This window comes from Megalops cyprinoides, chromosome 9 (genome assembly GCF_013368585.1).
Source record: "Megalops cyprinoides isolate fMegCyp1 chromosome 9, fMegCyp1.pri, whole genome shotgun sequence".
NCBI classification, from domain to species: domain Eukaryota; kingdom Metazoa; phylum Chordata; class Actinopteri; order Elopiformes; family Megalopidae; genus Megalops; species Megalops cyprinoides.
In genome coordinates this window covers 17147376-17170813 of record NC_050591.1, presented here as the reverse complement: position 1 = coordinate 17170813, position 23438 = coordinate 17147376, and the positions used below count along the sequence as shown (strand labels likewise).

The 23438-nt window shown below is 48.1% G+C and overlaps 1 protein-coding gene across 1 annotated transcript in view; it reads right to left on the bottom strand.

Annotated features, from left to right (window-relative positions):
• The window catches only part of fat3a (FAT atypical cadherin 3a), a 187466-nt gene that overhangs the window by 59359 nt on the left and 104669 nt on the right, over nt 1-23438 (bottom strand). The window contains exons 4-6 of the mRNA XM_036536092.1: nt 11239-11300; nt 1661-1975; nt 258-468 (exon numbers count right to left, since the gene is read on the bottom strand). Of these exons, the coding sequence (XP_036391985.1) occupies nt 258-468; nt 1661-1975; nt 11239-11300 (588 nt within the window). The remainder of the gene's footprint in view (nt 1-257; nt 469-1660; nt 1976-11238; nt 11301-23438) is intronic.

Here is a 23438-nt window from a genome sequence, read left to right as displayed (position 1 = left end):
CTGGTGCTGTGCGGGAGTGCCATGCTGACTATGGGATGGCAGAGAAGGAGCGAGACTCTGGCACATGCCAACAATGCACAGTGGATACAGTACCTTAATGAGACTGTGGGGGGGTACTCATGCCAGGCCAAGGAGATGGGGTGGTGCTGACCTGGGATAAAAAAATTAACGCCCACACTCCCCCCGCTCACCACCGGGCATCACCAAATCCGACACACCCCCTTTCCCAACCCTCTTCTGCCCCTTGTTGAGCTTACCAGTGATGTCAAACCACAGGGGCGTGGAGCTCTGCTGCATGGAGACCACGCCCACGATCTCTGCCACCTTGTCGTGCTCCATGACGGTGAAGTTGTAGTAGGGCTCGTCGAACACTAGGGGCACCGCCGAGGGCACAGGCTTGCGGATCCACTCGATGTGCAGGCGCGCAGTGGACGACTTCTGGGGACGCCCGTTGTCTGTGGCCTTGATCTGTGGATGAGGGTTATTCCAGGAAAACATCCTATCAGTATGAACTTCAGTCAGTTTACCTACTTTTAGGTATGGAACAAGTACCTGAACAACTTCAGAGTTTCCGCTGTGTTCCAAAAGACTCACTGCAGGTCAGTGCTAAGTGAAGGTACCAAACAGTCTGGTCTTGTTACCCCTCTTGAACTTGTTTAAGAAGTGACACTAGAATTGAAAGGTCACTGTGTTTTCCAGCAGAAAACAAAAGCCTCATTGACAATCCCTTTGTTTCTTCTGCTTAATGAGGGCAAGGGCACATTTTGCTGGTCATATCATCACTGATCTCACACTGCTTCCAACAGTGGTTATTAACACCCAGTGCGACAGCTGGCTCCTGCAAGGCATGTGGCCGAATAACAGGCTCATCGAGGCAAAAAGAGGATAATGTAGTTTGCAGGAGAGAAATACCACGCGATATGGGCTATGATGGCGAGTGAAAAAAAACAAACAGTTCTGTTCATTATACTGAGGGACCAGCACAGCTCACCAGAGAGAAATGCCTGAAATTAATATTGAAGAGGTTTTTTTTAGAGTTTCTTATCGAAGCTTTAAGTGGTGCTACTGCGAAAATGTAACGACAGGATATTATTCATTCCAAAACGCAGCAGGTTTGCTCAGCAGAACTAATGTGTGAGCAGACATATGGGATCTATTTTTTTGGTGCGGGGGGGGGGGTCTTTTTTCCAGCTCCCGTATGAGGCCTTGCGAACCTTGTCTGTCAGATCCGATGACATCAGAGCCCCTGTGGGCGGCGCCAACACTCAGCACCTTCGCCGTCGTAGTTCGGCCTTTAATTACGAGAACAAACGAACCCATCTGGCCTTTATTAGAGACAGGGAACCGCAGGGCTGTAATCTTAGGGGACTGGTCCATGGGCTGTACAGCACGTGCGTGAATGGCCTGAGCTGACCTTTCGGGAAAGAGCTTTAGCCCTAACAGAGGAGGACTGCCTCCGTACCACTACTGACGTCGAACGGCATTGTGTAATACACTACTTAGCAGCAGACAATGGCCAAAAATTAATTCAATAAAAAACCTTAAAAATATTTTAAAAATATGCTAATTACATTTGTGATTTAAAAATGAAAATCTAGATCCGCACTTTCTTATGTAATTTTCCTGTGGCCTGATAATAATGTATAGAGTGTGTACGTACTGTCAGGATGTCGTAGCTCCCAGCTGTGAACTGCTTCCTGGATGACACCATGGCGGTTTTCGGGTCGATAAAGAATTTTCCATCATCATTTCCATCCACAATACTGTAGGAGAGGTCGGCATTGGGCCCTTCGTCCTTATCGTAGGCGAACACCCTGTAGATGGGGTCCCCTTTCTTCTTGCGGTCCCTCTCGGGCAGCTTGACCTGGTAGACCTTCTCTGGAAACTGCGGCTTATTGTCATTCTCATCCAGGACATGCACCATCACCCAGACTGTGGACTGCCTGGGGGACGGCCCGCCATCCATCACTGTCACCTGTACACACACACACACACACACACACACACACACAAACATAAAAACAGTACATGCATGCACAAGCATCACACAGCACATACACATGAGAGAGGAGAAGAAAAAGACATCCTTTAAGATTCAAAGCACTTTTTTTCCCATCACAACTAATTACTGAAGGAAGTTGCTCTCGCGTGCATTTTTCTGACAAGTGGAACAGCTTGTCATATTTATAAAGTGGGTCTTCTACTTTCTTTTATCTTATTTCCTGTATTCTGACAGCTAATTAATTTAGCTATGCTACATTTCTCTGTAATGACAAAGAGTTCACGTGTAGATGTTTTAATGATAAATCAAGGTGACGCTGATAACTAAGTAAGCCAATGTGGAGAAAATTTGCAGCTTCATCTGTTCTTTCCCACATCAAATAATATTCATTTTCAAAAACATTACATTGCATTTGCTCAGCAAATGCACTTATGTGGAGTGACTAACACTGCTTACAGTTCACACTTATTCAGCTGGATATTTACGGAGTCAGTTCAGGATGGATGCTTTGCCAAAGGCTACAACAGCAGTGGCCCACAAGGGAATCAAGATGGCAACTGGTTGGATTACAAACCCTACTCTGTACAGCTACACACTCTGGCCCAAAAAAGACAAGACTCCCCATGTGTAATAAGATAAAAAAAAAACAAAACAATTTAGTTTCATTCATCTGCTGCATTGCTGCTGAATTTGATTTTAAATTCCACTGGTAACTTATAAAAGTCAAAATGAGGAATACAAGGACAGAAATACAAAAATTGTCCCTCTTGTGTCTTTCATGAGAGGGAAATGGACAGATCAAGGGAGAGAGCAACAAAGAGAGGGAGAGAAGGTGTGGGAATAACAGAGCGACAGAATGGCTATGTGACTGAATCCTGCAGCAATAAACACTGATGGGAGACATGCCTCTCAGCAGCATTAACTGGGGACCTCTACCTTTGCAACTGAATGCAATCACTGTTGTTGCGCATTGTGCTGGGAGAAAAGGGGAGTGATAGCCAGGGGGACAAACAAGTGGCAGCGACACATTTAACACGTCAGACAGAAGGACAGCATTGTTCCCTAAAGGTTGCATTAGCACCAGTCATTCATTACTGAGAGGCTGGCTGGCAGAGTGGGAGCACATGAATACATTCAGAGCGCCGCGTGCTCTGTCTGCAAACAGGCTCCGTCTCTCTCCCTCCCTCTGTCCCACCCTCTCCGCCGAAACTCAGGGGAAGACGGTGCCGAGACGTTCGAGGGGCGCTCTGACGACGGCGCCCACACCCTGTGGAAACCGTCAGCGTGCTCAGTGATGCGTGTGCGTCTTCACGCAAATGCACGCACGCACTCCAATTCACATGCACACACGAGCGCACGTAACACACACATCACTGATGCGACGTGGCAGGCAGGGATGCTAGATCATACGTGCGACAAACACACAGACTGACACACGCGCGCAAGCGAACACGCGAACACACACACACACACACACTGAGCTTGCCAGCTCCTTACTGCACAGGGCTGTACTCACAGCACACCCCAGCTGCTACAGAGCTCTCCTGGTGGAGGGAGGGGCTCCACATGCTGCACGCGCCAATGCGCCATCACCAGCACACCACTTACTTCCTTAAGCAAACACCCTGGGCCAGGGCCAATCACAGCACTTGCAGTCTCCATGCTGTAGCATCCAGCCACACAGATGGATCCCAGACACCAGGCGCGTCTCACCCGGGACTCAAACCCACTGCACTCTGGGCTCTGGACCCACTGTTAACAGCGCCGATTCTTTCCCCATCTATCCCCTTTTAAGTGCAACGACCCCCTCGCCAAAACACAATAAGAGATCAGAGCCCCACATCCAAAGCCATTATGTGTCAATGAACTCTGCTTCTGCTTTGATCCAAACTGGCTAAACCTTTGGGTTCTCTCGCCTGCCGTTGCAAAGCCCTTTCGTCTGCTCAATTTAATAAGGGCTGGCTAATTTTTTCACTCCGCGTAATCGCGTGCGTTGCTCAAGCTGTCGGCTGCTCCTGCTCAGTGCGGCTGTCTCTTCAAGCTTCGAGAATACAGCCGACAGTCTCCTCCAGTCTTTCATGCAGCCAAATTAATCCATTATTATACACACATAAATCTCAGCCCATGTCAAAGTAAAACTTCAAGCAAAAAAAAAAAAAAAAACGGGAGAAGGGAAATTAATTATTTTCCTGGGAGGCCCGCGGGCATGTTGGTTAATCATGATTAGACATGCTTCTGAAATTAGGGAGGGGGACGGAGATGGTAATGACACAGGGAATGATGCCTAATTGGGTATAAGTGTGCTTCTGGAATGGAGGTTCAGTTCAGCAGATCAGTTCCTAACAGACAACAACATGGCTGCCGCCCAGATCATTCCCCTCTTCGCGGGTTTATTGATCAGCATCTTTCTTTTCCTGAAGAAAGAGGACTTTTACACTGGCAGTTATGTGGTACAGTTGCCATGTGGAGGATGGCTGAGTGACATTTTCGGCTTTTGATATTTGCAAAATTGCAAATAAGCATTTTTATGCCTCTGCGCTGTTCATGTTTCTCTTTCTTGTAAATTGAGCTTTCCTGAATCAGCCGTTTGAATAGCAAAGAAAAGGTTTTTACATCAAGTAAGGCATACGTTTACTGCAGTCATTGACAATACATTGCTCATTGCTCACAGCAAGTTTCATTTCAGAGGAGTCATCTGGTCACATGACAAGTAATCGGCTCAGCACTTAAGTTGCAACAAGACGTTGTGTTCCGCAGGAGCTGGAAAAGGAGAATGTGGGACAGAGAGAGAGAAGAGGAGGGTGAGCAGCTCAAGAAGAGGAGGGGAGGAAGAATTGGAGAGATGAAGAGAAAGAGGGAAGAAGATGGGTGAGAGGGAGCAATACAGGGAGAGTCAGAGTGATGAAAAGGGAATGGGTGAGGAAGGGAAAGAAAGATGACGCCTGCACTGTAGGAAGGATGTGTGTGTTTCTGTGTTTGTGTGTATAAGAATGGTATGTTGGGAGGGAGGGAGGGTGTGTGTATGTGTGTGTGTGAGAGAGAGGGAATGAGTGAGAGAAAGATGTAGAAAGGGAGTGTGTGTGACAGAGAGAAAGGGAGGGATATAGGGAGGGAGAGTGTGTGTAAGAGAGGGATTTGGGGAGGCAGTGAGAGAGGAGAGCAGCAGCAGTTGCTGTATCATTAGCAGACCTGCAAGGCTCAGAGGCCCAGCATGAGCTCAGCGGCTGTGTTCTAAGCAGCGCAGAGTGATTCCACTGGGAACGCAAGATGGGGAATCCCAAAAACGGGGGAGCAGGGACTGTCTGACAAGTTACAAGAGCCCCCGCAGCCCCCCGAATCCCCTCTCATCTCAGCATCTCTGGATCACTGGTGCGGCAGTGGGACACCCTTCCCTCCTCTCTGCCCTTCTGCAGAAGGCCATCGCCAGACTCTATGGGGAGCCAGATGACGCCCCTGTCTGGAGCTCCAACACAGCCGGCCTGCCGCCTGGGCTGCAGGTGATCCCGTGAAAAGCCACCAATGTGATCAAATCCAGGTCCGAGGCCTCGTGATCCCCTGTTCTGTAGAGGATGGTTCTGGTTAAGCCCACAGTTTTAGGCCGAGGATGTTTACAGACGTTTCTCAATCAATACTCTACATTACAGGATCAGTCAGAGATAAAACTTCACAGACATTCTCTTCTGACAGCTTCAGCTCAGGACAGAGATACACAAACACAGCGAGAACATGGATTTGGTAGAAGATGAGGATTTAACTGCCTACTTTTTTCTTCCCTTCCTTTTACTTCCCCCTGGGTGCAGTACTGTTGTCTTGTAAGACGACCTGAAACGACCTCCTAGCTATGGTATGAATATTCTCACTGCTGTCTATCTATTTTATGACTTATGTTTTGCCTACATTCAACTGAAAAAAGCTAATAAGCCAGCTAGCACATAATGATGAAATGGCCAAGGAGCACAATACAGGCTTTAATAATGATCAAAGGTTGCTGTATTAACATGACCCCCCAGTTGCTGACCACCAGGTTTCTAATGAGGCCTCCTTTGGTGGGTCAAGGCTTAGAGACGATCCTAGACAGGTGTGAAATCCTTCCATCAGTAAAATATGGTTATCTACATATGGAAACAGTGCGTCCATCAGAACACTGATCTCAGATAGCAAGGACGAGGAGGAGAAACACAGGGAACAGGACAGAGAGGAGGACAGTGGGATGGAGAGAGGAGTGAGACACATAAGGAGGGTGGGAGAGGGAGAGAGATGAGGACAGGGAGGAGGAGGAGGAGGAGGAGGAGGAGGTAGGAGGAAGGGAGGGTGAGGGAAAGAGTAGGAGGCGACAGCGCAGGAGGACGATGACACAGACAAAGTGTACCAGTGTGAGAATGAGAGAACAGAGACAGTATAGATGAGGAAGAGAAGGAAGAAAAGGAGTGAGTGACAGGGAGACAGCTCGGGGGAGAGGGAGATGGAGACAGGGGAAGGCTGGAGAGAAAGAAGGGTGAGGAGGGAATGACAGCGTGAAAGAGAGAAAATACAGGGGGTGAGAAGGAGAGAGAAAATCCCTCAACAATTATCTCAGTTTCCCTGCAGCCAGTGGCTCAATCTGTCTCATTAGCTCACACCGCCTGTTTCCCTGTCTACTAATACCGCCCAAGCCCTTTCTTCTCCAGAAGGAGCGGAGGCTACTACTCTGGAGCCAGTAGGGGGTAGTCTTCACTGTCCGAAATATCTCACTCTCCCCCACCACATACGAACAAACAACTAAAGGGTAGCTCAAACCATTGCTCCACCACTTGTGGCCTTAATAGCACATATAGAGGAATATTCCTGATGACCCTGGTTTTAAACCAGATACAACAGAGCAGGTGATGCACACTGGTTACCAGGGTGTTAATGATAGGTGCATTTAGCGATCTCATTGTATCGCCATATATGGTTACTCTCCAGTGATTCATTCCCTGATTCAGTTCATTCATTTCCTTACAGAGCTACAATACGGTAACCACTGATTGTTAAATCTTCATCTCACTAGACTGATGAGGCAATAACATTTTCACTGTAGTTTCAGAAGTCTAATAGAGGTCAATTACTGAGAAAGTCTGGTCTCCATGTTTCTATTGGGCCTGCAGACTTTCTCTCCCTCTCCTTCTGTTCCTCCTCACAGAGCCCAATGAGGAAAACACTGTTATTATTTGAATTTCTAAAGCTGAACAACGCTGTCTGTGCCCCAACCGAAATGCAGCCTGCGCTTTTGACAGGCGCTGCAGTGGCCCTCTTTGAGAATTTGAAAGGGTCACGTGGTGGGGGAAAGAATGCTAACGGTTTTGTGCTGTGTTCCAACACAAAGGCAGGTAATCTTCTGTGCGTTACCCAGTGCGCAATGCTGCCAAAAAAAGAAAGAAGAAAAAAACAACAAAAAATACAAACCCTAATCTATCTGACAAAGCACACAAAACAAAAAAAAAATGTTTTGACAAAACAGTTAAAGAGTTTTGAAAGGACTGCTGAAAGGACTTTTTGAAAGAACGCCTTTTTTTGAACAACTGCAGAAAACTTCTGAAAGACCACTTGGTATGACTTTTTTTTCCTCAAACAGAGTGAAAGTGTGCAGTGGAGGGTTGGAGGGGGGGGTGTTGGTACTTCCACATAAAGAAAAATGCTCAAAAATCATTTCGCGCCCCCTCCCCATTTAAACACGAATTCAGGGTCTCAGAGGGAAAAACGGGAAAATGCTGAAAAAGATGAAAGTTGGCTGTAGCCCATTAGCGGCAGAGACGTCTGGCCCGGAGTGGCAGCCGCTTTCTTTAGCGCATGGCTTTAGGCAGAGCGCACCAGCAGTGTGGGACACGGCGAACAGCAGGCCAGTTCGGCATCAGATGCCAGCGCCTCCGTGCTGAGAGCTCAAACCTTTACAGCACATATGTGACAGCTGTTCACCCCGGGCACAAATAAATACCGCCATTCCCTCCAAACTAGAAAAAAAACTGCAGTGCAAAAAAAGAGAAAACCTCCTGTATTGTATTTGCTGTGTGCGTGTTTGTGTGTGTGTGTGTGTGTGTGTGTGTGTGTGTGTGTTGGGGGGGGGGATTTGCGTTGACCGTTGGAAGAGAAAGGGAGAGGTGGTGTAAAAGACAAAGCATGTGGCTGCTGCAGGACTGGAGGACGTTGGCTAATCCCCTCTGGATCAGTGATCCTCGCCGTGGCACAGAGAGGACAATGCAGGCCCCGTCGCAGAGCCTCCAGCACGTCTCCATGCGGTTCCTTTGTATCGGAACCGCATGCAAGTTTAACGGTGCTTCCACACTGGGTTTTTGAAAGAAAACCTCAGCTACTACAGCTAGTCATTGTTTCATTGATGGAGGCCCTGTGTTAGAATGTGAAGCTTCTAGAATTTTGAGGCTGGGCCTTGCTTTGATTTGATATGCTGAAAAACGTCTGTTTTGAGCCCACCAACCACATTTCTCATAGTGCCAGAAAGACACACCAGCCAATCAAATTCTTCAAATCAAATTTTACTTGTTTGGTGGTACACTTTACACTTGAACAATCTCCTTGTATTAACTAAACCTGCAGTATAGAAGCACTAACTTAAATGTAAAGTGCAATCCACTGTTGATTACAAGAGCAATGGGTGGCAGTGTACAACAGAAGATAAGCAACTGGACATATAACCAAAAGAATACAAGTTTAAAAGGTACCTTAGTGGGGCACAGCCATTGTATGCATGAGCAAATTACTTCATTGGAAATGCTTCAGAATATCTATCAAAATTCAATAACATGTAAAAATGCAAGTTATGCAAATGGCCCTGGACAGAGGCATCTGATATGCAAACAATAATAATGAAAATACAAGAGCAAAGACTGATAACAGGTAGATCTGTCTCAGTGTCAGCTTGGCACCCAGTGCAACAGTAAACCCAAACAAACAGCCTTTCGCAGGGACTGTGTTTTGCTGAGATCTGAAGAGGATTAGCCAGAAGGCCGGGCTCAAAGTGGTGTCGGATATCTCCTGTCTGAGAAAACCACCAACAAAACACCGGATTTGACCTTAAAGTAGCGGCTGGAGGCTGTTTTTTCTTCCTCGTCTTACAGCCAGCCTATTCTGGACACTGAGGTAAGGAACGTGATTCAGCTGCACAATGACACCTACAAATTGTGACACTCTACCTGGATTCGACCCCCTAAAATCCACCGTGTCTCATTTATTCGGCTTTGACCATTTTTACAACCCTTCTGTCTTCAGCAGCACGAAGGCTCCACCCTTGAAGGTGAAAGATACCCTTGTGTAAAGCTGGTGATAAACACATCTCTCGCTCCCCAGCACAAAGCCTTCAAAAGGCTCGGGGGGTGCTGAAAGCTGACCCTCTCGACCCCACAGTGACGGAGGATCCTGCCCTGGGGGTGTGGTGGCGGTGGTGGTGGTGGTGGGGGGGGTTCCTCTAGGCAAGTCCCACTGTGGTTCTGCTGGCACTGCCCGTCATGCGTGACCCCTAATCTCGCACCTGCTCCACCTGGGTTATAGTATCGGGGTTCCACAGGCTTTGGCGCCTGCACAGAGCACATTAGTTCTTTGTGTAGCAATGTGGGTAGCAGGTACCAGATCCAGCCACAAGTAATTACAGACCTCATTGTATAACGTGTGATACCTGCATTTCCCAGCAATTCTGATCTTATCTAGGCCTTATCTACAAAAATCTGCTGCTGTAGGCAACGCATGAGAAAATAAAAACATAAAATAAAAAATACCTGTGCTCTGCCCTAACTTGGTGAGGGACCATGCTTTGATGAGGGATGTGACAGAGCTGGATACAGGCCTGGAAATGGATTGATGGCTCCTCTGGGTACGCTGAGGAGACATTACACCTTGGCCTCAGGCGAATTTAATGGCACACTACATCTTAACTGGGGTCAGACAGCCACGGTTTTTAAACACTGTTCCTTTAAACTAAAGAAGAAGCCTCTGCACTCATTTAAAGGAGAAATATTACACTGTCTTGAAAACAACAGGAAAAACACATTTACCTCAGTAAAGGCAAACAATCAAAGGCCATTTAATCAGCTCTGCAAATATCGACATCTTTTACTGTATGAGACAACAAAATCATCATTATTTTCTGGCTTTTTATAACATCGATTCATATTTCGGCAGCCGCGTAAATGAAAATGGATTTTTATGATTACATTAAATCATATGACTCACTCTTGTGGGAAACAAAGTTTTGCAGGAGGAGTGAGGCTGGGGCGTTCTGCCGCCTTTGTTTCTGGTGCGGCTGCGCTGGGCGCACCACGGCAGAACATTAACGCACCCTCCTCAGGGGTCCATCGAAGCGCAGAGACCGGGAAAGGCGGCACGCACGCGCCATTACCGCTGAATTTCAGCGTGTGACTTTCAATTTGAAACAAAAAAGCTGTGGAATCACACCTTGACAGAACGTGCAAACTGCCACTATCAGAGGGCCTCTTCAAAGACAAACCTTCAAATTGCATATTTCTTGACAGAGGGCAGAGATGAATAGATGTGTGGTCAGCCCACCTCATTACAACCTGCACACACACGCACGCACACACACACACACACAAACATAATTTCCATTGGAAATGCATTGTGCATCTTTCCTCCGCTCACCGAAATAACACCTTTGTGGAGTTAACTAGCAACACAATTTGCTGCAATCTAAGGTGAACCTCCGCTGCATTCCCTCCATCAGGAGATAATAGACCAGATGCACAATCTTCATTTTCTGCCTCCCTTCTGCTGACTGAGTCAATTACGATAACGCTGCGTTCTAATTCTGACCCGGGATCTGGGCATCAGTCTTCGGAGGAGCGCCCCACCTCATCCGGTTCTCTCTGTATTTCGGCGTGGCTGGCAATCACGGGGTTTGGGTGCAGGCGCACTGAAAGGGGGACCTCACAAAGACGTCATCTTTCGTGAAAAGGAGAACGCCTCAGACCACTTGAAGCAACCATCACGGCAACAGGGGCTGGTGATGTTTCACTATTCATCTTCATTAGGGAATGTAACAGACCCGTAGACCGTCTTTACAGCCCAGGGGTGGAGGCACAGCAGGTGACCGCTAACAGCCCGCTATGCCGCTATTCCTGGGTGGCAGAAGGGAAACCGCTGCTCTGTCTCAACAACAAACACTCCCGTGCCAGGTCAAATGAACCTTTCACTTTTGTGAGGTGTGTCATTTTTTTCTGGGGTGGCTTTGATATTTTGAACAAGCCGCTTACCTCCAAAACATGCTCCGCCTGCTGTTCACGGTCCAGCTTCCTTGAGGTTGTGGTTATTAGACCTGGAAAACACAAGGTACATGGGGGGTTATTACATTATATTACATTATTGTCATTTAGCAGACGCTCTTATCCAAAGCGCATTACATAGGTTACAGTTTTTACACATTATCCATTTATATGGATATTCATTGAAGCAGTTCTGAGTTAAGTACCTTGCCCAAGCGTATAGTGGAAGTGCCCCTGCAGGGAAACGAGCCAGCAAAGTTTTGGTTACAACCCCTGCTCCTTACCACTATGCCACACTGCTGAGTTATTGACAAAAAGTCATTGAACAGATGTATTTCATTCCATTTACCTAACACGCAACAGTAAGTCAAAGAATCAATTTGCATCCAAAGCCAAATGCTTTCACCAACCAGAGCATCTGTGCATCGTAGGATTGCTGCTAGATTCCGTGCCTAGCCCAGATTTGGGATTGAGGCATCATAAATACTGCGATGAGTGAAAAAAATGCAACGCATAATTGAACAAATTCAACAACAATGTAATTATCACTGCCTGAATGCGACATGAAAAATGTCCACATGCTAATTGCTCAGGCCAAGGTCTGAAAATATTATCATTTTATTGCTTAATGCAATTACATAGCAGCAGGGTGAGTCTGACCACAGAGTGCTCATGGCGGAACAGGGTCAGATCATCCAGCTGCAGCACCTCCATGACCACTTGCAGCAAAAAAAAACTGCTTTCAGAAAACAATTCGAAACAGCCTCTTTTTCACTACAATCACTATGCATAACTGGTAAAGAATGGCACACAAGTAGAAAACAGCAAAATTTGTGTGATTTTGTGTGAAACCCTCTAGTATGTATCTAAATGTTTCTTGTCAATTAACTATTGGTCATTTATGAGGGAACAGCCCTGGTTGCATCCTGAAATAAACAGTACATTTCAGAAGTAGTCCTCTTTTTTCCAGAGAGGTGGGTGGATGGGGGGGGGTTAATGTTTAGGCACTGCAGAGATGGCCGATGGAGGGAAATGAAGCAGCCAATTACTGCAGCATGACCCTCCACTCTCTACAAGGTCATCACAAATGGCTGTCCTCCCAGCGACCGGCTGTCACTCCTCCTGTGCAGCCAGGGTGGGTGGCCCTGGTGGAAACAAGCCCCCCCCCCCCAAGAAACCATCTCACACCTCCCGCCCCCCCATGTGTCTGTGTCTATAAAGAATGAAGACCAGCAGCATGTGAACTCAGGTGCTAGCCATCCACTGTTAGGATAGGGCATCTATATGTGCTGACTTATACATACATACTCATATTTAGTGCACACAGGTCATTAGCCACCCCAGCACAAAAGCTTGGCCCTATGTGAAGGAGAAGCCAAACCGACAGCTGTGAATGAGGCAGACTGCAGCTCGGCCTGCTCTGGATCCAAATCAAGGGTATCAGCCATAGAACCCCCCTCCCGCCAGTCCCCATCAGTCAGTCTATACACAGGTCGGGTTCAGCCCTGCTGGGGAGACGGAGAGGGTGTAAAAAAATAACAACCTCCCAAAGAACAAGTGTTTCTATCAGATGCCATTATTGTTCCGTAGCTATTGGCTTTTTCAATCATTCTCTGGCAAAATTGTCCTCCTTTTCCCCCCTCTTCAGATGTCCAACCCGCTGTATTAAAGTCATAAATCTCAAACATGGAGTTGTACAGGAACAAGCCCTGTTTCCCTGTTGCGCTCCCAATTGAATTTGTGAGCGGGAAAAAAAAATAATAAAATAAAATAAATAAAATAACCTCACTGAGCGCCGGAGAGGTGGTCGTTGTGTAGTCGGCAGCAGAGGGTTTTAACCTTGGATGCTGTTTGATAGAGACCTCAGGGGGGCTCGCCGATGTAATGCACAGGGGCACGCGGCTGACCCGCTCGCACTCGCCCGCCCGTTCTCCTCCTTCCTCACATTTCACAAATCAATATCGGCTTTATGGTCCTTCAACAAATTCTGACAATGCTGCTGAGAATTTTTGAAAATCCTCATAGCTGAGCCGGAAAAAAAAAAAGTCTATTGTGAAGGCCCAGTGAACTGAATCATCCGGGGGGGGGGGGTTCTTGTGCTGCCTGGATTGGGTGCCTCGGGCCCTCAATGATGTACGCCTGTAAGATGAACATGGAGGGGTCAACGCCGCCCCGCCAAAAAAATTCTTTGACGGACTGTCTGACAATGCTGCCTTAGACTCGGAGCGGAATAACTCCCAATGCTCCCCGAACCTGCTCCTCAGATGAAGCACTTGGAGGTAATAAGAATGATTACGGTAATAACGCGTGCAGATTGTTACACTGGGTTATTTACAAATGGAAAACCAATTATGCTCTTCTGCTGCGGCCATTCGACAATGGCCATTTGAAACGCTTTACGGTTATTCTCCCTCCTTTTCCGAGCGCGGTGATCGATAAGACATAGTTCAGCATGTGGTGCTTGGTCTCATTTGGCTCTGAGTGCACCCTGTGGCTTTGGAAAGAGTCTCTGGCCGCACAGCCGATCAAGCTGCGCATCTCCCAGCATGCTGTCACTCACAGGCTGGAGACACATGGGCTACATGTTCAAGACCCTGGGGACACAGCCTGGCTGAAGAGGCTAGGAAACACGGACATACATGAGTCAGATAGGACAGGCAAAACAAAGAAAAAAAACACTAAGGCAATGTACAGAAAACTATATGTTTCTGATCATAGGTGGACGTGGTTATCCAGTACTCAAAAGCGGTTCTTCTATAACATGCCCCTATCTTCAGCAGGAAATTACTCTTTTTAATATTTACAGGATATAAATGCCAGAAGAGATTCACAGTATTTCCCTATGGTCTCTGTACCTGGGACATGACCGTTTTAGGATAGCACAGCGCTAATGGTTACTGGGTCACATCTCGGTCAAGGTCAGGGGCATCGCGGTTAGGCCACCAAAACACCCCGCTCAGAACACATTTCACTGTGAACACCTGTCGAGGAAGTGTCACTTTGATGGAATGGGAAATGCAAAGCGACACTTTTAACGAAGGGCGCCGCGCTAACCCCCAACTACAATGGACCAATTCAGCGAAGCTACTAGCTGCTACATTACCATAGGACGTCTCACCCCACCGCAACCTCTGAACTTCACTTTGCGAAGGTCAGAGCCTCCATTTCACCGCACACTGTGAACTCCCACCTGCTCCAAACACTGCCTTTTAGTCATCTCTCTCTGCAGACAAAGGGTCTACTGTGCATTAGTGCACTTTGATATCATAAAACTTTAGGAGAGGGGGAGGAATGCACTATATTCTCATTCATCCATTTATCAATTCCTTTGTGATTGAGAGAACAGTGGCTTCAGTCAGCGGCTCCTTTCAGTGGCTACGTTCAACACGGTCATCACATCTGCAGAGTGAATGACATCCGTAGTGTTGGTGAAGCTTTAGTGCGCTTTTTGAAGTTCTTTATTTATTAATGTTACATACATGTAATCAATATGCACGTGCAGTGGAATGGCGTGTGAAATCCCCCCCCGGGCTGAATCAGTCCCTCTCTCTGCCGTTACCAGCTCCTCTCTCCATGTCTCTCCAGGACAACGTGTAATTTGCTTCTAGTACTCCTGCTTGTACTTAATTAGAATCCACCCACACTCGCACACACAGACGCAGACGCACACGCACACCCTCCCCGCTGGTCTTCCTCTCTCTCCTCCCTCCTTTCTCCATCTGTCCTCCTCTCCTCCCTCCCTCTCTCTCCCTCTCTGATCTCTCCCTCCACCTCTCTCTTTTCTCTCCCTCCCACTCCTTCTCTCCCTCCTCTGTCTCACTCCTACCTTCCCCTCTGTCCGCCACCATGTGCGCTCTCTCCGCCTTGGCTCGCTTTATGCATGTACTTTGTAAGTTGATTTGCATTGCGATTTGACACAGTTTACAAATCGCGATGCAAATTCAGGTTTTGTTTAAATGCAAAGAAATATTAAATGGCTGCACGCAAGATTTCCATAATCACTTTATTCTAAATCACATACAGAAGTAAAGATATGTACTGTATATATGTTTGTATAACAAGGTAATATCTCACGGAGGCGTTTTAACATCACGTGTACAGCACTCTACAACACTAGTCATTGGATCAGGTGTAAAGACACTCTTTGTAGTTTAAACACTTACAGTATTACTGATATGGTACCATGGTAACGCTTCAGGAAAAAAATCTAAAGTGTTTGCAATCACAGTTTAAACATGTATCCAGACAATACATTACCATCTGTGCCAAATGCCTCAGTACAAACACTACTATCTCACGGTATAGACCTTGGAGCACTTGCTGTATAATGAGTGAACAGTACTTTTTACTTCAGTATGTGAACAGACAAAGCTAATAAAGCATTCATCACTCAGCAGGTGGCTTTATGAACAATCTACATTCCAGGCTGCTGCTGGATAATGCACATATGCTGATTCTGGAAGAGAAAACTCGGGTAAGGTCATTTAAAAATAAATGTTAATCTGTCATCTTGAGTTAAATGAGGGTTTCCCAACCTTTGCCAGCCTCCACAGAGGGCACCGCCAGCTCAGTGCTGCGCGACCCTGGGTGCCACTTAATGCAAATAGAAGCTCAAATCCTTCCCAAATGCTTCAAGACAGACCTTGCACCACCCGAAACTGCATTCAGATTAAGTCACGTAATTCATGTAAACTGCACATAAATATGACCAGGATTCGCTGGCTCTCTGGGGCAAAACTCAGCACACCTCGAGTCAGAACATTTCATTTTCCCTGTTATTTCTGCAGGGTTATGAATTTACAGAATGTTTTATTTCAATACCACACTTTGAGGTTGCGACAGCAGCGGCGTCTACGACAATAAACAAAGAATGAGACCTTCAACAGAGACGGGAGCTTTCAAATTTGCATTTTCCGAAGTGCCTCTGCCGCAATATTACAGTCGGTCACGAAATACTGCATCAAATAACAAGCCAAAATTCACTGTTAAGCGTTTGCATTTATGGTAAGATATGCAATTACGTGCTGTCTGACAGAGACAGCATTTGTTTAGCTGTTTCTGACAGCTGCGTACTTACACATGAGAAGTGAAGCCAGAAATGGTCTTACAATCCTAATACAGAGATGCAGGACTGGACCTGTCACCCTACACGTTACTGTCATGTTAAATAGTGTTCAGATCTGAGACAGCTACTGCTGATAGGCCAAAACCCGCTAGAAATTTGCCTCTGAATTGTGGTGCTGCAGCTGATGTTGTAGCACCACGCCAGACACAAACCAGATGTTTGGATAGCGTAAAGGGGGCCAGTTTGACTCAATAATACACATGAGGATACAAAACAGCAACCAGTGCAAACCGCAGTACAACTGTACTACAAGGTTTATATCATGAAACCTGGGCCTGCGTCCAGAATGCTTCAAGCAAGCTGAGAAGGCGACGGCATCAGGTGAGCGCTGTTCTTCAGTCACGATGACATGACACACCGGGACAGGCCAGACCTTGTAAATCTATGCCACTGCACTGTAAAAAAATCCCTGCTGCACGCTGTTGGAAGGTAATTGGGTTCATTTTTTTTTTTTTATTTCATTTGAATTCAAAAAGGTTTTTTTAAAGCTTGAACGCCTTCGGTGTCTGTCTCACAGCACATCATTTTCTCTAACGACCGTTCCAGACCTTTGAGTGAACCTGTGGGTTTCTACCGCCATCCCTCCTCCGGAGCTGGACCCGATGGTGATATGACAGCTAAAACAGGGACGGCCGGGGGGGAGAGCTCGGCCCCATGGCGGGGGCTGTGGGAGGCGCTTTTGCGGCATTAGGGGCGCTGGTATGTGAAGGAGATGATGTGAGGCCGGGATAATTAAAGTGTAACCAGGAGGCCTGGAGAAGCTGCCAGCCCGCTCGGAGATGAGCCTTGACTGGCAGCTCCCGGCCCGGCAAACCCCAGATTTCTCTGGCGCAGATGGCGACAGAGAGCTCGCCTGGAGACATCTTCTTGGCCGGCGCCGCCACGGCCCCACCAGAGGAGCGGGAGACCTTCATTTGTACCGGGTACCAATTAAAGAGGGGGGCAGCCGCGTTAGCATGCCCGAAAGGGAAGTCTTCAGAAGACTGGCAGTCCCCGACATCCCGTCGGCCCACCGGCTCAGCGCTTCACATATATTAGGGTTCGTAAGAGAGCTCTTCCCCGTGACCTACATTCGCACTGTGAAGGAAAGAGACGTTTAACAAGGCATGAAGTGTTCAGGAACTGATTACCACTGGAATGTGTAAGCACTTAATTGTGACCTTTTTCACAAAAGAAAGCGGAAAAATAGGAAAGAAAGACCGAGCAAGAAAAGGCGAAGTCTTGAAAAGGTAAAGCCCACTATTTTGATTTCATTAGGATTAACAGTAATTGGGCTGTCGTCTTATTTGAAAGGTAGAGCTGGAGCAAGCACTCCACAACAGCACATTACCAGCTGCATGTGGGTGAAAACAAACAGGAACAATGAAAATCAATGCATGTCCTGACAAACCCCTGGCTAAATCCTATGAGAATTCAATACTAATGCCAGCAGCAGAGGTTGGATGATGGCTAATGACGGGGCTCTCTACAGGCACAAACTGTGACCCGTCAAACTCAAAAGACACCCAAAAACCGACAAAAGAACCAGAGGAAATGAGCAAGATGACCCAGCACACTTGCCCCCAACAGCCCGTACCACACCCTGTGGGGATCCCCAATGCCCAGACTGGAGGGGCGGAGATGCCACATCACCACTACTTCTAAACATGCTGCTCAGACCAGAAACATCCCAATACCTCAGTGTACACTTAATGCCCTGTGACACAACTGAACAAACTTCTATGCAATTCCACAGTCCAGAAGCATATTTTATGTTCACTTATCTGAATGGACAACATGCATTTCTGTGGACTGACTATAGCATCCTTTGAAATCTTTTAAAAACATCCAGAGTCACTGTCATATTACATCTTTGCCTCCCGTCAAGACACATCTTTGGCTCAACACGTAAAGATACTCTCATTTACTTGCACACATGGACGTCCTGAATACGAGGCCGTCTGAACTGAGGCATGTCATAATCGTCCTGGTGCATTGTGGACCTCATTCTAGTGAAAAATAAACACGGACAAAGGACAATTATTCAAAATCCTTTCTGGTAATGGATATTGGTGAGCAACACAAAACACAACAATTACTCTCTATCTTCCCCTCTAAGCCCGTTAATTGGGTCAGCGCTGGATTGGGAGGAAAAAAGGACAACAACACAAAAAAGCAGCTGGCTGTTAATCAGCGGATAAACACATCTCTTTAACGGGTGCTCAGAGAGGGTGACTGACTGGTCGCGCGGATGTCACCGTCACATGGCGCAGGCGCCGAGAGTCGTGATTAACTCCCCGGGACGAGATGAGGAGAGACGACGCGGTTAATCACCGATCAACAAGAGCACGGCGGTCAAGGCCACGCGGAGTGACAGAGCAAAGAGCTGGAGCGAGGGAGAGAGGAGAGGAGCAGGGCACGGGCGGGGTCAGCCACCTGCCAGAGAGAGAGTGAGAGAGAGGGTGAGAGAGAGAGACAGAGAGAGAGAGAGAGAGAGAGAGAGACAGAGAAAGAGACACAGAGAGTATGAGTGAGAGAGAGAGTGAGAAAGAGAATGAGAGTGACACAGAGAGAGAGAAAGAGAAAAAAAGTGACAGAGTGAGAAAAGTGACAGATTGAGAGTATGGAAGAAAGAGAGTGACAGAGTGACAGAGAGAGAGATAGAGTGTAAGTGAGAGAGAGTGAGAGAGAGATAGAGTGTGAGAGAGAGTGGGAGAGAAATAGAGTATAAGTGAGAGAGATAGAGTGTAAGTGAGAGAGAGTGAGAGAGAGATAGAGTGTAAGTGAGAGAGAGAGAGTGAGAGAGAATCATGCCACCGATTCGCTGTGCACGCGGAGGTGTTATTAGCCCATCGGCACTGCGCCCCCGGGTCCCACTGCCTTGCAGAGCGGGGAAATAATTACCAGCGCAGTCAACGAGACGCACGGACACACGGGAGCCACACAGCAATGTGTTCTGCCTACGCGGCCAAGGCCGGGGGAATGCCAGCAGCTGCCAGCGGAGCTCCACAGGAGCGTACTTATATCACAATGTACTTCGACACACAGCCGACAGAGAAGGAAGTATCTTCAGCTGCACCTGTTCCAGTGGCAATCTTCATATAAGCGCACATTTCAGCCACACTGGTCAAATTGATGTGGGTCAAATGTCAAATACTGTGTTCCTCAACATTATCCAATGCTGTATGATACAATATGTCATTACTATTATAATTCACCAAATGAGCTTGTCAAAGCAGCATAGATCTATGACATGAAATATACAGAGGCAAAAGTTAGAACACATACACACACACACACACACACACACACACACAGGAAACCTTCCCTTCCCTCCCTTGCCGTCAGAACTGGCAGTGGAGACCTTCGTGAAAAGGCCTGCCCTGCAACGCAATCAGCCCATCTGGGTAGTCGATGCAAAGCGAGAATCGTCTACTCATTCGTTTACTGAAGCCAAGCTGTTTTCCGCTCTCTCCCTTGTGGTGCACTCTCTGCGAGGTGCTCTGTGCAGACTTCAGATCGGCCAGGGGAATTAATAGATGACCCCATGGCTGGCCAATTTCCCTCCCCCCACTTCTCTCCGTGTATTTATTTGTTTACATACAAAAGGCCTCGCTGAAAGGACAGAGGGAGAGAGAGAAGCCCAGGGACAGGGGGCTCTCTTAGCCTCAAAGGGCCTGGCGCTGCTCCGCCAGGATGACATCACGCCTCTTCCCCCGGCCCTTTCAGAAGAGGGCCTCACAGGGTACATCAATCATGGCGGCCTCTATTCACAGGCCAGCCTCCCCCCCTCGGGTGCTGGGGTGCAATCAAACCCCACCCTCCCCCTCCGTCGCTCGCTCAATGGCACTTGGAGTCAAGCCAGCGCTACCTGCTGGGACTCCATGCTACAGTGTCAAGATCCTGAGAGATTAAAAAGGAGGAAAAAAAAGGCAATTTCCGTTTCAAAACGGGCCGTAAGCGGACTGGGAAACTTCTTTATTATTACTCCATAAACACACACACACCCGTCTCCCAAATATCTGAGCTGTAAATCTGGAAAACGCTCTGACAAGGACGAGGGGCCGGGAGTTAGAAACAGCAAACTAGACACATTTTAATAGAGACTGAGGTGCAAGCAGGCAGGGCAGCCTGTCAGGGGAGAGTCACATGATGGGCTGATATATGCGCGGAGCGGCACTTAGGTCATCATGCTCCAGTGACCCTGCATGGCGGTTTCTTCTAAAACAAAAGGGGGCTGGGGATTACCTCATCCGAGGTGCTCGTGTGGAGCGCCAGCGAGCTCCGACCTCCGACCCCTGCGGGCCGTGCCGAGCTCTCTCGGCGCCTGGCACCGCCTTCCGCCTCTGCTGTGCTCCGCCCCCCCCGGCGGGCTGCACTGATTCTCCGCGTTCGCGAGTGTGTTCGTCTCTGTCAGCGTTTGGATCCGTGTGGGGTCTCAACGACGGTGGCTCCAGGTCGCGCGTTTCGGCACCTCACTGGGCCGCCGTAGCGGGCGCGCTGGCTCTAAAACACGGCTCCTGTTAAGACTGGCACCCCTCACCCTGGTAACAAGCTGTCAGAAACGGCTGCCAAATGCCAGGCCAGACATCTGGGGAGGGGGTTGTGGGGGGGTGCTGACAGTCATTTGACAGTTATATCTACTAACACAAAACAGAAGTGCTGCTGCTGTCACACCTATCGCTAAGGATAAGGCTTGCTGCCGCGAACCCATGGGAAGCTCCCCGTGGATCGTTATCTTTGACACACCATGTGATCTTTACTCTCACACGCGAGGTCAGAGCTGGGCTGGTCGAACGCGAGCTGCCGAACGGCTCAGGAACAGGATGGTGGGCTCGCTGCGCCTTGTAGCTAAACCGCTGCGGTGGAATTTGGAAGCGTGGATCACGGGTCCCTCCGATGTCCTGTTTCAGAGCCGACTGCAGAACATGGCAGACTGGAGCGTGCTGCTCTGTTGCTGCCTGAATCCGGGGGAGTGGGCAGGAACGCGGCCCTTTTGATTTCTGCTGTCAGACGCTGCCAGGGCCTTTCTTTGCGTGACAGCTTTCTCCGGGATTTCGATAATTCTCCACGGATTGCACTCCCACTTGCAACCTGCCTCGCCGAGTCCTGGAGTGAGCGCCGCTCGCTGCCGGCCAAGCTGGATGGCGTCCCCGCCTTGGTTCTTGTCCTTACAAGGCATGCCGGATTACACCAAATACGTCAGCGCAGTCTACCCAAGGCTGTTAGAAGGGCTCTGACAAAGTTATACTCTAAACAAACTGAAGCCCAGCTAAGTCAAATAAAGTGCATCCTACACTTACACGTGCATGCTTCCGTTGCTACTTAGCGGACTGGGGCCTGACGCCACAAAATGGCGGATTATAAATTATCACATAAACCTAATGGGAGTCAGTATTAATGAAGTTTGGGAAGGTGTGCTTCCAGTCCACCTGTTCCTGCTACTCCTTTCCTCCTCTCCCAGTGTATAGAAGGTTATATGAGGTTACCTGCAGCCCTTCTGTGCTCGCTGCTGTGTCCTCCACCTCCTCCTCTTTCCTGGTCCCCTCCTGTCATTTTCTGCACGTCTGCCCTTCCTCTGAGCTCCCCCTCTCCTGCCTCTGCTTCTCTGTTCCCCAGGGGCCTTCTTAATGTCAGGGCATACAGGGTTAGGTAGAGCACGGGGGTCCCAAAAACTCTTAAGACTCCAAAAGTATTTCGCCAGTTCGCATCATCTACCTGACCCCTGTGTGAATCTTTTTACATCAAACTGTGTATGTGGTAAAAGGTAATTACATCTAAGTCAAAGAAACATCAGTTTTTTACCTTTGTATTTAGAGCAGGTTACTAAGATACTCTAAAACTTCATTTAGCGCTAGCGCATTCATTACTGTACAATAGGTGCCCCCATAAGATCTCACTGGGTAAGTGCTTTTTGGGGCACAGTGGCACGTCAAAGGGAGCAGATGCTCCGTGCCAAAGGTGAGGAGATGCCTGTGCAGGAAGCCCCGTCTTAAGGAGTGTAGGTGTGCCGTGTCCCCCCGACCAGAGAGATCTGCACACGCCTGCTATAATGATTACAGCAGCCCTGCAAGCAGCGTGGGCTGCTCCGAAGCAGATGGACTCTGGTGGTGCGTCGCGTCTTTGTGCATACTAATTGAGTCCGCGGCTACAGATTTCCCGGCTCCTCTCTGTGGCCGCACAATTATCTGTTGTAAAAACGTTCAGGGCGGGTTGGCGTTCCCCACCATGTCTTCACAGACGCTCGCGTTAAGCTGCCTGCAAGACTCTGGGCGTCTGATGCACGGCCTGCAGTTGGTGCGCTGATGATAAGTGGGAGGAAACAATTACGGGCACTTCAGTCTGAACACCTCACTTCGCTCGCTGTTGTCGTCAGGTCCTTAGTTCCAGATTCGGTGTGCGAGGCTGACCTAGGTGTCCAGAAATGACTGTGTAATGAGAGCATGAAAAAAAGACTGCTCCTTTCCTGGAACTTTTCAGCTTTTATACAGTTTGTACCATGTAAATGGCTCACAGAGATTACCGGAGTTAAAACAATGCCTTCTCTGGTGCTGATACGCACAAAGATGACTGTGATAAACCCAGCTCAAGTATGTGGGGAGAAATCACACAGGCACAGAGGTGCCTGGGAAAATTCAAAAGCACACCTGGCTATGGAGCTCTGTGACCAGCTCTGTGGCCACATACACAACCATGAATCACTAAGGGTCACAGAGCTGAAACCAGACAATGTCACAACTCTGCCACTTTCTGCCAGCCATGACAAGAAATCACACAGCTGCTTCTCAAGACAAATTTCATTTACAGATGACCATAACCACACGACCTCTGATCGGTTGATTGATTGATGGCATTTACTCCATCTGTGATTAAAGCCACAAAAGCACCACAAAGCTTCCCTTCCGGATCTGAACAACTGAGCTCTGTGATTTTCCAGTCGTACAAAGTTTATGATCCCTTGCCAGATTTGACCACAAAAGTGCTATAATTAATGCACCGCCCCCTCTCCCCGTGGGACCAGAACAAGGTGGACTGGATATTCAGCCAGAATAGAGAGGAGGTCACGATACGGATCAAATTCAAGGAG